An 18,495-nucleotide genomic window follows, 5' to 3' on the forward strand; every position below is an offset into this window, starting at 1 on the left:
CAGCTTTTTAAAATTTCCATAATACTGAATCTTGTTTTTGCCCTGTGTTGTGTTATATAACACTATTTATAGCTCAAACACATTTAAACTCATAATAAGATTCTGAGAACTTACGGAATGTCCATTCTGAATGAGACTGCCAGACACTAAATAAGTGACATGCAGTTGGGCTCCTGAATTTTCCTTTCGCTTCCTTTCAACATAATCATACAGCATCCTGTTACAAACAAAAGGCACAAGTAAGTCATTAGTAAAAGTTTACCTCATCAACTCTTAATTCATGACTTAAAAGTTAGATATATTAAATCTGACAGTCCATCAAATATTCTACAGAATATTTTTGCTCTGTCCCTGGACAGAGAGTTAAAATAAGATGAATGGAACATAGGGGTTGGGGTCAACTTGTATTGAGCTGGCACAGTGACTAGGCAACTGAAATAAAAGAAATCTAATAATTGGTCAAGTGGGACTGAGCCTGCACTAAAAGAGGCAACGACATATAATGGACAGAATAATCAATCAAGGATAAGTTCAGTCACTATCTAGCCATTTGATCCTGGATAAATTAATTAGTTTTTCTAGGCCTCTTTCTATCCTGAGGTATAATTTGGGAGGGCTGTACAAGATTGGCAATCCTCTGTTAATCTGGGATTCCTGTGGCCATCCATAACCCTCCATCCTGGACTTCCATGGTGGTCCAGTGGTTAAGACTTTGTGCTTCCAATGCAGGGGGTGCAGGTTCGATCCCTGGTCGGGGAACTAAGATCCTACATGCCTCGCGGCACGGCCAAAAAGAAAAAAAAAAAAAAAGAAAGAAAGAAAAGAAAGAACGTAAGCCTCCATCCCTCAAAACTGTAAGCAAAATGTAGGTGTTTTTTGGCAGGGAAAGAGGGGAGAGGGTGGAGATGGTTCAAGGTTTTCAACAGATTTGCAAAAGGATTACTCCAGAACGTTAAGAACCACTATGTAGATGATTGTAAGTGTACAGCTCTGAAGTTCCAATTTTATGATCATTCAGAATCGATGCTGTTTCAAAACTGCAAATATAACAGCTTACTCACACTGTCCAGTATTCATTAACCTGAGACTGCCAAACACTCAATATAGAAATAACGTTGCTTTTATAACATTTCCTAAATTCACTTTTATCCTTATGATCCACTTAATATCAGAAGCTGATTCCCCTCAATAACTTACAGTTTAACAAAAACATCAACCAAGAGACATCATTTGTGTTGTTTATTTCAAGAAACATTTACCGAGCCTCTATGACATGTCCCGAGCCTCTATGACATGTCATACTTCTGGCAAGAATAAGGGAAACTCAACCTACACTGTTGACTACTCTCTTAGCTTCCTTGATCCAATGCCTCACTGAGTCTCCTGCCACCTCTCTAACTGCCTCTGATCCATTTCCTGCACAGACTTGACTACATACTCCTTTTCTGTACTGCTGGGGCTGTCTTCAGCTATCTTTTCTCTATATATATTAGAGTGACCAATGATCTGGGTTTGCCTGGATCTGAGGGGTTTCCTGACATGGACTTTTAGTTCTAAAACCAACAGTCCAGGGCACACCAGGATGATTGGTCACCTTACTAAATCTTCTCCTTGATCCATTTCATTCATCCCCATGGCTTCAATTACTCCCAACAACAATATCATCTGCTCAAACCACCCAAGCCAGAAATCTGGGAGTCGTTATCCCTCACTTTTCCCAGTCCGGTGAGTTGCCAAATCTTGTCCGTTTTCCATCCCAAGTAATTCTTGACTCCATGCCCTCCAAATATCTTGACTGGACTATTTCAATTCCAAGTGTCAATGCCTTCCTCACACCACCTTCCCATTCATTATCCACAAGGCTGCCAAGGTGAAGTTTTAAAAATGCAAATCAAGTCATTCGGTCAGCAAAACCTTAATGAGTGGCTACTTCATGCTCTATGCCTTGGGGATAGAGCAGAGAACAAAGCAATCAAAGTTTCTACCCATTCAGAGTTTGCACTGCAGAAAAGGGAGATACAATAAACAAACAAGTAAATATATGTCAGATGGTAGTAAATCTATGGGGGGAAAAAAAGATTAGGAGAATAGAGAGTGCCTGAGAAGTTTTGCTATTTTATATGATTAGGGAAGACTCCTTCCCTGCAGGAAGTTACAGAGCCGCCAATGTGAATATCTCAGGGAAGAATGTTCCAGGCAGAAAGTACAGCAAATCCAAAGGTTCTGAGGCAAGAATGTAAGCAAGGTGCAAGGAACGGAAAAGAGGTGAGTGTGCTGAATAAGGAAGAAGGGAAGAAGAGAGCCAAGCACCAGACATGTAGGGCTTTGTGGCTCTATGTAGGAAGGAAGTCCTCAGAAGGTTTAGAGCAGAAACAACATGATCTCATCTTTTAGGAGGATTCCTGACTGCTGTGTGGAGAATATACTGTTAAGGGGCAAGGAAGGAAGCAGGGAGACCACTTACAAGGCTACTGCAATCATCTAGGCTAGAGATGATGGTGGCTCAGACTACAGTGGTAGCAATGGAGACAGTAATCAGTGGATGAATTCTGGGGACATCTTAAAGGGAGAAACAACAGGATTTGCTGATGGACTGACTGTGGGGTATGAGAGAAAAAGAAATCAAAGATGACTGGATTAAGCAACTCAAAGAATAAAGCTGTCATTCACTGAGATAGAGAAAAGCAGGAGAAGGAGGCGATGCGGGAGAAATTAGGAGTTAAGTTTTGGGGCATGTTAAATCTGAGATACCTATTACTCATTAAGTGCTGTTAAGAAGTAGCTGATTATTCTTAGCTGAAGTATTATTCCTTGTTCAAAAGTTTTCAGTAGCACCCCATCCCCTAAGGAGCAACTCCACAGGTCTATCAGTGACATGTAAGACATTTCTTGTTCTGAATCTCTCACCATTCTCCCACACTCACACAATTTTCAGCCTTATGAAATATTCTGCAGTTCCCCTGGCTCTTCTGTATGCCCCTCCTTCTGCCTAGAATGTTCTTCTCAGACTTCATCCACCTAATTCCTTATCAAGATAGCAGCTCAGCTATCACCTCCTATGTGAAGCCTTCCCTAACACCACTAGGCCAGCAGGGCACCCTTGCCGTCTAAGTTCTAACAGGACCTAGCCCATATCTGTTATTATAGTTACCACACCGTATTCCAATTACTTAGTTTATGTATCTGACATCCCCACTAGACTATACACATCTTGAGGGAAAAAACCCAACATTTTTGTTGATTCCTCTATCTTGTTCTCTTTAGTGTGTCCTTCCATGCAGCAATTATGTTAGGAAAGATGAGGAACACAGAGTCATGAACGTTTTGGTTTATTTATGCTAGTTAGGACGATGCTAGCAGAAGAAATGGTAGGAAGGGACCATGCCCAAGATGTTTTGAGCTTGCTGGCGAAACACGCTGTCATTTATCAACAATTCAGTCTTGCTTGTATCATCATAGTCACTGTCCTCTGTGCACTTATCTCCCCAAATCAGGCCCAGTTCTCTTTTATATTAACGAGATGGTCAGAACTGCACAAACTCTTAGAAAAATTTCTGTATACCTTTTGAATCTCTAAGACATGTTCATCTAATTTGATTATGCCAAACACCTTACCAACAAAACACGCAAAGTATTCTTAAATATGACTAACAATGCATATCACTTCTTACAAGATGCACTTCCTACACACATGATTAACTATACCTTCGCATCTTCTCATCCTTCCTGATCAGTTCCACCCATAATTTTCCCATAGGATGAATACAGTGTATACCTATATTGTCTTCCCTAATCTAATTCCTTCACAGCATTTTTATAACCTGAAATTATCTTGTTTAAGTCAATGATGGGAAGGGTCTTGTCTGTCAAGTTTGCTGTTTTATGACAGAGCCTAAAATAATGCTAAAAACTGAAAAAATATTTCTTTATTGCATCCAAGCAAATAGTAACAACCATGCCCAGTCACTGCCCTCAGTGCCAACAGTGAAACTTTAAATGCTCTCACTATAGTTAAAAGAAAAAAGGGTGACCTAACCTTGCACCTAAAGCAATTAGAGAAAGAAGAACAAAAAACCCCAAAGTTAGCAAGGAAAGAAATCATAAAAATCAGATCAGAAATAAATGAAAAAGAAATGAAGGAAACGATAGCAAAGATCAATAAAAAAAAAAAAAAGGGTGACAGGACACTCTAAGTCTCAGTTTTCTCATCTGTTAAAAAAGGTTGATAGGGACTTCCCTGGTGGTGCAGTGGTTAAGAATCCGCCTGCCAATGCAGGGGACATGGGTTCAAGCCTGGTCCAGGAAGATCGCACATGCCATGGAGCAACTAAGCTCATGCGCCACAACTACTGAGGCTGCGATCTAAAGCCAGCAAGCCACAACTACTGAAGCCTACACGCCTAGAGCCCATGCTCAGCAACAAGAGAAGCCACCACAATGAGAACCCCGTGCACTGCAACGAAGAGCAGCCCCCGCTCGCAACAGCTAGAGAAAGCCCGCGTGCAGCAATGAAGACCCAATGCAGCCAAAAATAAATAAATAAAATAAATAAATTTAAAAATAGAAAAATAATTTATTGCTAAAAAATGCTAACTATCGGGTTTCCCTGGTGGCGCAGTGGTTGAGAGTCCACCTGCCGATGCAGAGGACACGCGTTCGTGCCCCGGGTCCGGGAGGATCCCACATGCTGCGGAGCGGCTGGGCCCGTGAGCCATGGCCGCTGAGCCTGCGCGTCCGGAGCCTGTGCGCCGCGACGGGAGAGGCCACGACAGTGAGAGGTCTGCGTACCGTAAAAAAAAAAAAAAAAGTTTTAACTATCATCTGAGCCTTCAGCAAGTCATAATCCTTTTGTTGGTGGAGGGTTTGAAACATGATGAGCATTACCAATATGTGACACAGAGACAACAAATAAGCAAATGCTATTGAAAAATTGGCACCCACAGACTTTGTCAACACAGGGTTGCCACAAACCTTCAATTTGTAAAAACAAAAACAAAAACAAACAAAAAAACGCAGTATCTGCGAAGTGCAGTAAAGTGAAGCACAGCAAAATGAGGTAAGCCTATATACATTTTAGGGCTTCACTTATAAATAAGCTTGGACCAACACAGTGTATTCTTATTGTGAGGACTGAAGCATTTTTAGTATAATTAGCACAAGATACATAAAAATGTTAAATAAAGTGATAATTATTGATTTAAGAGCTAAAACTACAGAACTCTCAGAAGAAAACACAGAAGTACATCTTCATGGTTTACTTGGGTTAGGCAAAGCCTTCTTAGATACTATATAAAAAGCACAGGCAACAAAAGAAAAAAAAAAACTGAACTCCATCATCAATAATAAGAACTCTTACTCTTCAAAGGGCACCATCAAGGAAGTGCAAAGAAATCATTATCTGATCAGGGACTTGTCTCTAGAATATATAAAGAACTCTTACAACTCAATAATAAAAAGACAAACACAATGGAAAAAATGGGCAAAGGATCTGAATAGCTATTTCTCCAAAGAAGATACACAAATGACTAATAAGCACATGAAAAGATGATCAATGTCATTAGCCATTACAAAAATGCAAATCAAAACCATAATGATACTGCTTCACACCCACCAGGATGGCTAAAATTTAAAAAGACAGATAACAGAAAGAGTTGACAAGAATGCTGAGAAATCAAATCCCTCATACCTTGGTGGTGGGATTGTAAAATAGCATAGCCACTTTGAAAAATAGTTCCTCAGCTCCTCGAAATGCTACATATGACCCAGAAATTCCAATCGTAGGTGTATACTAAGAGAACTGAAAATACATGTCCACACAAAAACTTGTACACAAATGTTCATAGTAGCATTATTCATAACACGCCAAATGTGGAAAAAACCTAAATGTCCATCAACTGATGAATGGATAAACGACATGCTATATATCCATATGTTATAGGTTGAATTGTGTCCCCCCAAAAAAGATATGTTGAAGTCCTAACCACCAGTACCTCAGAGTATGACCTTATTTGGAAATAGGGTCTTTGCAGATGTAATAAGTTAACATGAAGTCATACTGGAGTAGGGTGGGCTCCTCATCTACTATGACTGGTATTCTTTTTTTTTTTTTTAATGGTAGCAACTGCTTTTTATTGAGCACATATTAAGTACTTTCCATAAAATTCATTCTGCACCCTGACCTTAGAAGCTACATGTTTTTATTATTCCCATTTTTCAAACAGAGACAGAAGCTCAGAACCTAAGAGTGGTGACTCAAGTGGGTAACTCAGCTAAATGAGTGGATTCTGATTCTGGATGCATGGCCTCCAAAGCCAGTGTTTGTAACCCTAAGGCTCCTGTACCTCGAACTCTGCTCTGCTGGCATTGGCTGGAGGGAGCCAGGATGAGCCTCTAAGGGTTAGGCCTTCCAAACAGGAGCCACCAAGCCTGGTGTCTCATCTGTCTCCCAGTTTAGCCTAACTGGTATCCTTATAAGATGGCTATGTGAAGATACAGACACACAAGGAGAATGCCATGTGCTATGAAGGCAGATACTGGGGTTATGCAGCTACAAGCCAAAGAATGCCAAACATTGCTAGCAAACCACCAGAAGCTAGGAAGAATCAAAGAAGAATTTTTCTCTACAGGTTTGAGAAGGAGCATGGCCCTGCCAACATCTTAATTTTGGACTTCTAGCCTCCAGAACTGAGACAATAAATTTCTGTTGTTTTAAGCCACGCAGTTTGTAGTATTCTGCTATGGCAGCCCTAGAGAACTAATATACTATATAATGGAATATTATTCAACCATAAAAAGGAATGAAGTACTGATACATGCTACAACATGGACAAACCTTGAAAATATTATGTTAAGTGCAGGAAACCAGACACACAAGATTACTTATTATTAATAAGTAATCTTAAGTATTAATAAGTATTAATAATTACTTATGATTCCATTTATATGAAATGTTCAGGATAGGCAAATCTATAGATGGAGAGTGTATTAGTGGTTGCCTAGTGCTTGGGGGGTGGGGGGAGAAGAATGATGAGGGACTACTAACAGATACAGGGTTTCTTTTGGGGGGTGATTAAAATGTTCTGAAATTAATTATAGTGCTAACTGAACAACTCTGTAAATATATTAAAAATCACTGAATTGTACATTTTAAATGGGTGAATTGTATGGTATATGAAACATACGTAAATAAAGCTGTTTTTAAAAAAAATAATTATGAAAGAAAGTAACAGGGTGCATGACAGAGAGACAGGAGTAGGGACACCTGAAATAGAGCATTAGGGAAGAGTTGCTATATAAGTAATGTGTGAAATTTGAGCTGAAACCTGAACAATGAGGACAGCTGTGAGAAGAGCATTCCAGGCAGAGGGAATGGTACAAATTTCCTTGAGTGAGAATGGGCTTGAGACATCTGAGGAACAGAAAGGCAAATATGGCTAGAGTATAAGTGACGTAGAGAGTGGTATGGGATGAAACTGGTAGACAGGCAGGGGCTAGACAGCATATTAATTCCATAAAAATTATAGGAAATAATTCCATAAAAATTATAGCTACAGTAAAATTGCAGGCAAGTTTATTTCATCTCCAGTCCTCAATATGCACCTTTAATCTCAATAGGCTTATATAGTAACAGTTACCTCATTTCATATTTAAACATCTATAACCATAACAAATAATTACTCTTATGGGTGTCTAATCCTAAAGTTACCTAAACCTGTTAGGTTTGGGCCAGGACTGGTCTCAGCAATGGCAATCTCATATAGTCAAAATCAGTCCGAACCCATCCCTGGGCCAAGAGTTTCAGGTCTTGAAGGCATAAACATCACAGTCAAAATTAAACTCCTAGATCTGCCAAACAGCAACCCAAATCAAGCCAAATCAACCCATTCTAGAGATCAGGGATTTTTTTTAAGACTCACAGAATGTTCCTATGACTCAAGGAATAGGGAAAAACCAAACCACCTTTAGGAATAAAGCAAACAAAATGAGTATTTAACTCAATATATGTGCTCTCAGCCTGTTCACCAATTCCTACCCATTGGACATAGACAACACCTGCACATTTTCAGGTGAAGAAGTTAATTCAAAAAGCCTGCCCCTTCCATTTTGGCCCCAAGTTGGACTACAAGTTTCAGCATGGAAAGGTGACAGGGCAAAATTCAAGAAGGGCAATGCTCTGTGTCATCCTGAACACTCCCTTTTTAGTTTCACTTAAATAGTTCTACCCTGTCTTATACTGTTACACAGCCTGTGTCAAACACCTGTTGACCTCATTATGGAAGTTATTTCAATGACACCCAGAGATGGGCCTAAGGAGCACATGTGAAAATGTAATGAAGATAAGATAACAGACATATAAATCTGAGATGTAAACAGAATTGGCTAGCCCATTTAATATATCAGAAATAACAAAGTGATGTTAACCAGAGGGCAAGGCTACAAATAAATCCAGTAAACATATCACCACACATTTGTATACAAGTCCACCTATCTCCTAAATAATAGACAAAAGCATTAAAGGTAGTAAAAAAAGGTATTCATTCCCATTCCCCCTCAGGGTGGGTGGGGTGTGGGTTCTAACCTAGAGACTATCTGTAAAGCTAACAGAGCAAAAGAAAACAAATAAAACCAAAAATTCCAATCAGATTAAAATTAGTAATAAATTGTACTTACTGTTTGGCCTGATTAACATGAACTCCTAGTGTATAGCTCAGCCATTTGTATGTCACCTGCAAGAAGAAGGAGTTTTTTTTAATGTTTTATTAGATGACTCCAGAGTGCAGGTCAGTCCCAAGGGCTCCTAAAGATTCTTACTCTTAGAGGATTAAGCCTTATAAATTACATTAGATGCCACCCCAGTTTTGCCAAGAACCATCCACCTAGGCAAGTAGGACTCAGATATTTATCTTACAAATACTAAGAAGTTTGTATCACAGATTAATGCAAGAATCTAAAAAGAAAGGCTGAATATACATAGAAAAAAATCTCATTTTTCTCACACTCCTTGTTTTACTAAGGCCCTTTTTTTCACATTCTGTCCTTTTTTGGGGCCACCACCAAAAACTATCCTCAAACTCACCCAGAAGCTAGGTTACTTTGGAGTGTATAACTCAGAAACTTCTGAGGAAAGTTGCAGCCATACAAACATTAAAGGGCACAGGTGGTAAAGGGGTCAGGGAATGAGTGAAGTTGTTGAATACTGTATCAAGAGGTTAGACGGGAAACTATTGGCATCAAGCTTTGATCTTCCTTCCATCCTTCGTTGAACTCTCCTGTCATTTGCCACTTCCTTATAACCTGTCACCCACCTCTCAAAGTCTTCCAATTCTAAACGCTGAGTTTCCAATAATTAGAAGACTTATATAGGTTAGGCAAAGGCAGTGTGATGTAGAGGAAAGCACTAGCAAAAGAGACAGACCTAGGCTGGAAAACTGATTATCCCTTACTAACCACAAATAAATTATTTGGTCCCTCTGCTTCAACTGCCTTTTCTAGGGATACTTCCACCGACCTCTAGGTGGGTCACGGTAGAGACTAAACGCAATGTGTATCCAAAGCTCACAGTAGGCACTCAGTCATCACGATTTGCGAAGCACTCTCATATCCATCGTTTCACTTGATCTTTACTCCAACCCTATGAGGCAGGCCAAGCCTGTATCAATACCAAACTTCCAGGAGGAGGAAACCAACTGACGGCCGGAAGGTTAAACAACATGTCACTTAACCCGGTCAAAACACAGCTTCCTCAACTGTAAACTTGAGACTTCAAACGCCAACCACGTCGTCAGACAGGTGTAGAGACGCCTTAGAAACATTATCAACCAATGTTCCTCCCCCCCCGCCCCCGCCCCAGACCTCCGGGGCCCCGGGCCTGTGCACAGAACCCAGCACGCCCACCCGAAGGACGCGGATTTGCGCGCGGGCCACAGGTCCTCGCCGGCGAGTTATCGCTCGCCCTGGGGCACCAGGCGTGGGGACCGTCTCCCCTGGGCCAGTTCCCACGCGGCACACGCAGAGGCGTCAAGGCCCCCGCTGCCCTCGCTGGGCACAGGACCCCAGTCGCACGCCCGCATTCCCCAGATCCTAGCTCCTCACTATCTTGTTCTGGTCCGTGACGAACTCGTCTATATTTTCCAGATAAAACTGGTCCGCCATGGTGCCGCTGCGCCGGGCCCCGCCGCCTCCGAGCTCCCCTGGCCACTTCAACTGCAGCTCCCGCCGGCGGGAAACGTCTTTCCTCCCTCGCAGGTCCCGGGTCGTTTCTCACAGCAACGGAGGCGACGCGCTACGGCGGCCGCCCGAGGGTCAAACTAGTCTCGGAGACGGCGCAGGCTGAACGAAGCGGAGCTAATAGGACCGGACGGAAGTGAAGTCCTAGCAGCGCAGGCGTGCTCTGCAGGGGCTGAGTGTAGAGCCCTAGTTTCAAATCCCAGCTCTGCCTCTTAGTGACTGACGCAGGGCAAAATACCTCACCTCTAGGAACCACAGTTTTTCCAACTCTAAATTGATAAAATAATCCTTACCTTTTCATACATTTATTCAACAAATATTTATTAAGTACCCAGTCTATTCCAGGCACTTCTTAGGCACTGGGACATAGCAGTGAACAATAAAGACAGAAATAAACAAGTATTTTAGTAAAGTCCTGCCAGCTGGGATAAAGTACTGCCTGTTATAATCTCTCAGAATTGAGAAATCAGGGAAAGTTTTCCAGAGAAGATGAGAGAGGGGGAGTATTTGCTGGGAAGAGAATAGTTTTCATTATGGTTGGAATGCCGGGAGAAAAGGACGATGAGGAGGGATGAGACCGAAGAAGCCAAATCATGCTATGCCTACAAGGTTGTGTGAAGGGGCACGTGCACTTTATTCTCAAGAAAAGTTTTCGAATTGGGGAATTTCAACTAAAATTTCTCCTAACATCAGCTAAAAAACCATTCAGCAGAAGCCAGTGTATTTCAGTAGGGCAGCAAAGTGGACAATGGAGCAGGCTGTAGAGTTAGACCCTGGATTTGAATCCTGGTTTTGATATTCGTGTGTGAACTTAGGTAAGTTGTTTAACCACTGCAAGCCTGTTTCCCCAGCTACAAAATGGAAATAGCGGGACTTCCCTGGCAATCCAATGGTTAAGACTCTGCCCTTCCAGTGCAGGGGGCACGGGTTCGATCTCTGGTCAGGGAACTAAGATCCCACATGCCACAAGACCCGGCCAAAACATTAAAAAAAAAAAAAAAGATGGAAGTAGCAATAGCACCCATTTCAAATGTTTGTTGCAACATGCATTCATTCAAGACATAGCAAAAGCCTACTAAGGGCCAGGCACTGTTCTGGGTACTGGGGCCCTGGGGATACAGCTGTGATCAATAAGACACAGAGCCTGTTCACATGTAGCTTACACTTTCTTGGAGATTTTTTTTTTTTTTTTTTTGCGGTACGCGGGTCTCTCACTGTGTGGTCTCTCCCGTTGCGGAGCACAGGCTCCGGACGCGCAGGCTCAGCGGCCACGGCTCACGGGCCCAGCCGCTCCGCGGCACGTGGGATCCTCCCGGACCGGGGCATGAACCCGCGTCCCCTGCATCGGCAGGCAGACTCTCAACCACTGCGCCACCAGGGAAGCCCTTTCTTGGAGATTTTTAAGTGAGGGACCGTAGCAGCTTAAAATAGGATCGTACGTACTGGAAATTGAGAACTAATTTGGGTTTTCTTTGAGTCAGCAAAAACTGCTAATGAATTAGATGAGTGGAGTATGAGAAAGACAGTAATCAAAGAAAATGCCTAGATTTGGAACCTAAATCTTTAGGTTAATGGTGATGCCTTTGACTACTGAGATATGAAGACTGAGAGAAGGAGCAGATGAGAAAATTTAAAAATTTTATTTGGCCAGAGTTATAAACGGGATAATATACATATACCCCTCATGCCATGCCTGCACACAATGAAATCAACAATTAGTATCTGTACTTGGAATTGGCAAATAATAAAATGACTAAAGTTAGAAAACAACAACAAAAACAGTTATTACATTATTATATACCAGGCACACTGTACCAGGCTTTGAGAGAGAGATTTCATTTGATTCTCATAGGATCCCTGCAAATGGATTGTGTTTGTCCATATTTTATAGACTAGATTGCTGAGGCTCAAGAGAGGAGACACGGATTTTCCAGGTCACAGGGTTAAGTGGTAGTACTGGAACCGGAACTCATTTCTAGTCATTGCTCCACAGGATTGGAAAAGATGTCAAAATTGACCAAAGAAGAGTCTTGATACTACCTCCCCGCCTAAAGGGAGCAGATGATAATACTTAGAGACTACCTGGCCCAACATGGTCCTAGATCTGCCAATATTAAAAGAGTTGCATGTCTTTTAGAAGCCAGATTCGTGGTTGTCTTTGGGAAGATAGAAAATGAAAGGGAGTAGGAGGAGGCTTCTGAGGAAAAGGTAATGTTCTGGTTCTGGATCTGTGGATCTGGATCCCATGGGTGTGTCAAGTCTGTGAAAATTTGAACTGTACACTTTTGATATATATGGTTTTCTATATGTATGTTTACATCTATAAAAAGTTTACATGATTATTCAGGAAATCTTTAACTACTATGCCAGGTCTTCTCAAATCAGTAAAACAGAAAATAGGTACAGGTAAGGATGGGTATTGGAAAGGATAGGTTTAGTCTTAACCTTGGAAAAAAGAAAGGAGATTCTGGGAAGAAGGGATAATGGACAAATGGACCCCAGGCAAGACAGTAATGGAATTATCAAGTTAAGATAAATGATCAAAGGCATCTCCAAGACTGGGTTGGAATAATAAGACTAGAAAGGAATGACCACCGCTATGCCTGGGAGGGGGCAGGTTGGGAGTTGGGCTTGTACATTAAGGGCAGGGAGCTGGAGGGGGAAGGGAAAGCTCTTCTGCTTATGTCTGAGGCCTACCCAGCCTTGAACTTTCCTACCTCAGGGAAGGGTAGCTGACTGGAAAGCATGTGGGCTTTGGAAATACATTTTTCTTTTAAAAAGCAAGCAAAGCAAACTAACAAAAACCTAGGCTTGAATCCCAGCTTCACCACTTCCTAGCTGTGTGGCCTTGGGCAAATCATTTAACCTCTCTAGTCCTCATTTTCATCATCTTTAAAGAAAGGACAATGATAGGCAGTGATGTTCTGATAAATGATTAAGAACCAATTTACCAAATAAAATAAGCCCTGATTTGTAGTCGTTGCCAGCTTCTGTGGTGTAAATATTCCCACCATAGCAGATTCCAAACTACAGATAGTGAAGTCACAGAATGCAGAGTCAGGAAGAGATGCACACTGTCACACCATTATTTCCACTGTACAGATACAATAAGCAAATAACCTCAAGAGCATAGAAGATAGTAAAATGTAGTAATATAATTGAGAAATAAGATTTGAATATTATCTTTGTTTTTAATATAATTTATTTAATAGTAAGTTACGTAATTTAATTTTTAGTAACAGCTCTGTTTAACAAGTGACTTGCAAACTTTCTGAAACTTTAACATTCAGCTCTCATAAGCAAGTATGAGCCAGCTCCAGCACACGACTATAAATATAATTTAACTTGCATGATTGAGGGGATTGAAGGAAACATGTTCTGTGCCTGGCAGATAGCTAAGTGCTCTAAAAATGGTAACTATTATTATATAACTAACACTTACATATAACTAACTATATGCCAGACTCTGTTACAAGTGCTTCACAAATAGTAACCCATCTAACCTCCATAAAAGTCCTAGAAAGTAAGGTGTGTTATTAGCCCCTTTTTCCAGATAAGTAAACATTGGCACAGAGAGGTTAAGTAACTTGCCCAAGATCACAGAGTAAGTGGCAAAGCCAGAATTATAACCCAGGCAGTCTGGCTCCAACATCCATGATCTTAAACATTGTATTTTGCTGCCTCATTATTAGTTTACAACTGCATATAGGAAAATAATAAGTACTGTGAAAGTCGAACACACTTTATCGCAGAATTTTGGAATCCGTGTGCACATCAGTCAAGTGAGAATTGCTTTCAGTGGAAGCCAAGTAACAAATGATATATGTTGAGTATCTAAAGGATGTGGGAATATAGAGTCCAGGTAAACAGGAGTTAATCTTAGAAGTTTTCAAGGCAATTGTTGCAGGGGGTGAACAAGGTGGAGGGAGGAAAGTTGGTGGTGGGGGGAATGGATCTTTGATTAGGTTTATGGAGGAAACCACAGCTAACAAATGCCAGTGTACAAGCCTAGGACTGTGGCCAGGAAATTAGTGTTTTTATAAATAATGCCTGAAAGCTTATCTCTAGGGTCAAAACTAAATCAGAAAAGAAAGGAGTGCTCTGCACTTTCATGCCCATAAATCATAGGTATGAAACTCCTTCAGCTCATGTGCATCACTGGAATGTTAATAACTGTCAGTTATTGAGCACCTACCATGTTGTGGGGACCTTGCAGAGGTTTAATCCTCAAACAACCCTGTTAAATTCTATTATCCCTTCACCAAAAAAGAACTCAAATTTGAAATCAATTTTATGTTGTTGATAGGAAGAATGAATGGGAAATGATTTCATATAAGTTCCAAGACAAGTTTTGCTTAAACTAATAACTAAGTAGGATTTTAGAACTGGCCTCCTTCTAATATAATAACAACAGCCTCACCAGCATCTAATAGGTTCTCAGTGACATTTATTGACTTAAATTCAATTACACTGAAGGAAGTGAGATTTGAGGGGGAAAAACACTGGATTAAGAAACAAGGTGATCTGAGACAGTGTTCACTCTTACTTATCATTCTTGGAGTGTGGAAAGTGTACAGGCACCATGCTAGGCCTTTTACTTTAATATTCTCATTTAATCTTCAAAATAATTCTATAAAGTAAATAAATATTATTACTTACCTACTATTATCCCTGTTTTTCAGATGAAGAAACTGGAGCTCAGAGAGGTTAAGTAACTTGCCCCAAACCATCCAGGTAGTAAGTGGTGGAGATAGGTTTCCACCCAGGTGTGCCCAGAGCCCATGTTCAAACACTGTGGTTGTCTTTGGAGGAGAGCATTGGACTGATTTTTATTCTTTTCCTTATTTTATTGTTTTTTATGCATCTTTGAATTTTTACAAGTCATTTTTACAAGTATCAATTTTATTGTTAGAAAAAAATGAACATATTTTCATTTTGAAGAAAAAGTGCATTTAGCAACGTAAAATTAACTCATCCTCCTACTCCAGGCATGGTGTTTTCCCTATTTGAAATGTAAAAGGCAAATCTCCAAAACGGAAAAGTACCACCATTCCTTCCTTCACCTCAAAGACTGCTTCTTTAAATAAGACAACTCACTCCCTATTCCTTAAGGATGAGTCTTAAGATTAGTTTTAAGAACACGAGCAGTTCTGGGGATGGCAGTGTCAGGTGATACCAGCAGTGGGAGCCATAGCATCAAGGCTCCATGTCTCCAAACAGAACCTAAGGTTGATGTTAGAAATAGAAGGCTGACCCTCCTCTTTCCTCCTCTTCATCCCACTTTACCCCAGAAATGATTGGCTTCGGAGAGTCTAATGATTCTGACAGGGCAGGGGGTGGGAAATCTAGACGGGGCTCAGTATTGAGAGGGAATGAGGAGCTGTCAACCTGTATGTGGGCAGGATCCCCAGACCTCAAGCAGGGGAAGAGGGCCTGTAAGTGCAACTCAGGAGCCCCACCAGCTGGCTGGGCTTCAGGGCTGCCATAGGCCTCTGGGGGATAGCATTCCAGTCAGGGTAACGGGTTAGAACAAAGGAGTATAAGATTAAGAATTATGACTCGGAGGCCACATAACTGTCCAAGGGCCATTCCAGAGCCCCAGATGCCCAGGACTTATTAACACCAAGGTATTTAGCATTAGATCATTCGTACATTCATTCATCAAACGTTACTAAAGGTCTCCTACCTACTAGACCCTGTGTGACCAATGGGAACACAGCATAGTCTTCATCCCTGGGGATTTTAGCGTTGGGGGGGAATAAACAGCAATACAGTGCAAGGGAAGCACAGGGTGCCATGTGAATCCACAGGAGGCAACCAACCCAGCCTGAGGATCAGAAGACATGCGCGGGGAAAAGTGGACTTGGGTTTCCAGGATTAGATGTGTAATCCCTCCTCTCACTTTAGGCAAAATATAAAAGAAATGAACTCAGCGTGCTGCCATTTTTATAGTTTTTAACAACGCAAAACACAACTGTATTTCCTCTTAAAAAAAAAAGCTGTTTTATGAGAACACATATACCTTGTGCAGACTGTCCTGTGGAATGTACAGCCACCAAGGCCAGGACACATCAACCTTCCTGACAGCTGGGGGGGCAGGAGCCCAGGGGATGGTGAGGTAAGGCTCCAGGTGCTGTTTTAAAACACTTTATCAGTTCTGTAAAAATCAATGTAAAACCCCTCAGTTATCAAAACAAGGTGGATGAGGCAAGAGGACACTCGGACACCGGTTCCCTTGTTTCATACCCACGGCACCGAACCACACCTCCCCCCAGCCCCCACTCACACCCCAGCCCATTAATCCCTCAGCTCAGCCACGGTAGGCTCACGGTGCCATCTTTGTTGCCGCAGACATTCAGAAGAAGATCAGGAGGACCTCACCCCCGCCCCATCTTGCAGTTGTTTTGTACATTGTTTTCCTTTGTCCATTCCCTTGGGGGCTGGAAGCGGGCTGGGGGTGGAGGGGATGCTGAAGGTGAAAGTTAATTGGAAATTGGCTATGAGAAGTTTTGTCTCAAGCATATCATTTCTGAATTATTAAAATTGGGGGCAGGGGGCATTGGCTTTCAGGGCTGAAAAGAAGCATATGATCCTTCTCTTACAGACCACTGCTCTCTGGCTCCCAAACCCTGCTGGGTGGGAATACTTCCTGAGGAAACGCTGTGTGGCTTCAGCTTTAGTTTCCAGTGAAGAAGGGGCAGAGGCCATTCTAGACACAGTCCTGATGGAGTGGGCTGCTCTCTTTGCTCAATCTGTCTCCTGGCATCACTGCTTCTCTCTCTATGACTATTCCAGTTTCTTCTTTGGCTTAACCACTGTCTCTACTTCCTCAGAATTTCCGTTTAAACACAGCCATAGGTTGCCATGGCTCCTCTCTCCCACTGCCTCCAGTTTTTGTCCGTCACTACAGATTTTCTCAACGATTCCCCATTTTGTAATTCCTAAATTGTTGAACCTGATATGCTCAGCTTATCTCAGGTTTTTGTTTCTTTTAAATCTCAGATGAGCAATATCTTTCTCAGGATACTGAGCAGCCAGTGGAAAGTTTATCCTCTGGGATAATTGCTTCTTCACTCATTCTCCAATTGTTGATTGAGTTCCTTCTATGAGCTGACTATGTCTGTGAGATACGACAGAATACAAGAGACACGTGGCCCTGGATGGAAACGGAGAAGTTAACGAAAAGTTACGAGATCATGTTATGAGAGGAAACAAACAGTGTGCACCCATCGGAGATGTCCACTAGACTGTGGGGTATGCCTGTGCCCAGATGCAGAATTAGAGTGGCGATCCACACCTGAAGCCACTGGAGGGGATTAGATGAACCAGGGACAGAGTCAAAGGCAGAACCCCAGGGAATTTCAGCAGTTAAGGGACACGTGAAGGAGAAAAGGCCTAAAAAGAGACTGAGAGGGAGAAGGAGCACGTAGAGGGTTCAAAGTGGAAACAAGAGGAGAAGTGAGTTTGAAGGAGGAATTTTTGACAGTGTCAAACACTTCCCCAAAGTAGCACTGGGTAGGGATTGAGAGGAATGCATTGGATTTGGCAATTAGGGGGCCTCTGGTGACATTGGCCAGAGGAGTGAGCGGCACAAAAGCTAGATTGCAGTGAGTTAAGGAGTGAGGAAGAGTGAAAAAAGGAACTGAAGATAGAGGGTGGTGACAACGTTGGCCAACTAACTCTGTGAAAGAGAGGTGGGTGGGGGTGAGGGTGGTCATGAATTTCACAACACGTCTGCCTAAGCTACAGGGGTGGGAGGTGGTGGTGAGTGTTTGTCTGAGAAGGAAGTATGATAGGCATTCTGGGGTCTTTTCTATGTAGAAGGTCCTCAGTCAGGGGTGCCTCAGAAACTGCAGGCCTGAATCTGCAGGAGGAGAGCATGTGGTAGATCGTCGGTTCCCGTGGAGTGGGAATTTTTCAAAAGTCTTTTCATCCCTGGATTCCCAGCACCCAGCGTGGTCATAGCTGGCATGGCGTAGGCCCTTAGCAAATATTTGTTGACTGATAACTGAATGGCAGAATGAGTAGATGGATGGATGAATGGAATTGAATTAAATATTGTTCTGCTCTATAATCCCTTTTGTTGATTTACAGAACATTGTTTGTGGAAGGTGTTGTCTTTCCTTTCCCTCCACCACTGAAATTGTTACATAGCCTTGTTATCAGGGGGAGCATTACTGATAAGTTAACTGGGGAGATTCAGTTGCCTTCAAAGGCCCAGTGATCAGAAATAGGGGGAGAGGAGTGACCTTTTATGGACAAAAGTCA

At 42.0% G+C, this 18,495-nt stretch overlaps 1 protein-coding gene across 3 annotated transcripts in view; it reads right to left on the bottom strand.

Annotated features, from left to right (window-relative positions):
- POLD3 (DNA polymerase delta 3, accessory subunit) overlaps positions 1-16,391 on the bottom strand; it is a 48,578-nt gene extending 32,187 nt beyond the window's left edge. The window contains exons 1-3 of one of the 3 annotated variants that reach the window (XR_002178683.3): positions 10,093-10,340; positions 8,671-8,726; positions 115-217 (exon numbers count right to left, since the gene is read on the bottom strand). Coding sequence is in view for 2 of the 3 variants with exons in the window: in XM_004310553.4 (XP_004310601.1) it covers positions 115-217; positions 8,671-8,726; positions 10,093-10,152 (219 nt within the window). In the remaining variant the exon portion in view is untranslated. Of the gene's footprint in view, positions 1-114; positions 218-8,670; positions 8,727-10,092; positions 10,341-16,249 lie in introns of those variants that run through there. The other 2 variants (XM_019946605.3, XM_004310553.4) reach the window with 2 other exon arrangements.
- Between the last annotated feature and the right edge of the window lie 2,104 nt (positions 16,392-18,495).

The sequence above is a fragment of the Tursiops truncatus genome, chromosome 8, assembly GCF_011762595.2.
Source record: "Tursiops truncatus isolate mTurTru1 chromosome 8, mTurTru1.mat.Y, whole genome shotgun sequence".
Classification (NCBI taxonomy): domain Eukaryota; kingdom Metazoa; phylum Chordata; class Mammalia; order Artiodactyla; family Delphinidae; genus Tursiops; species Tursiops truncatus.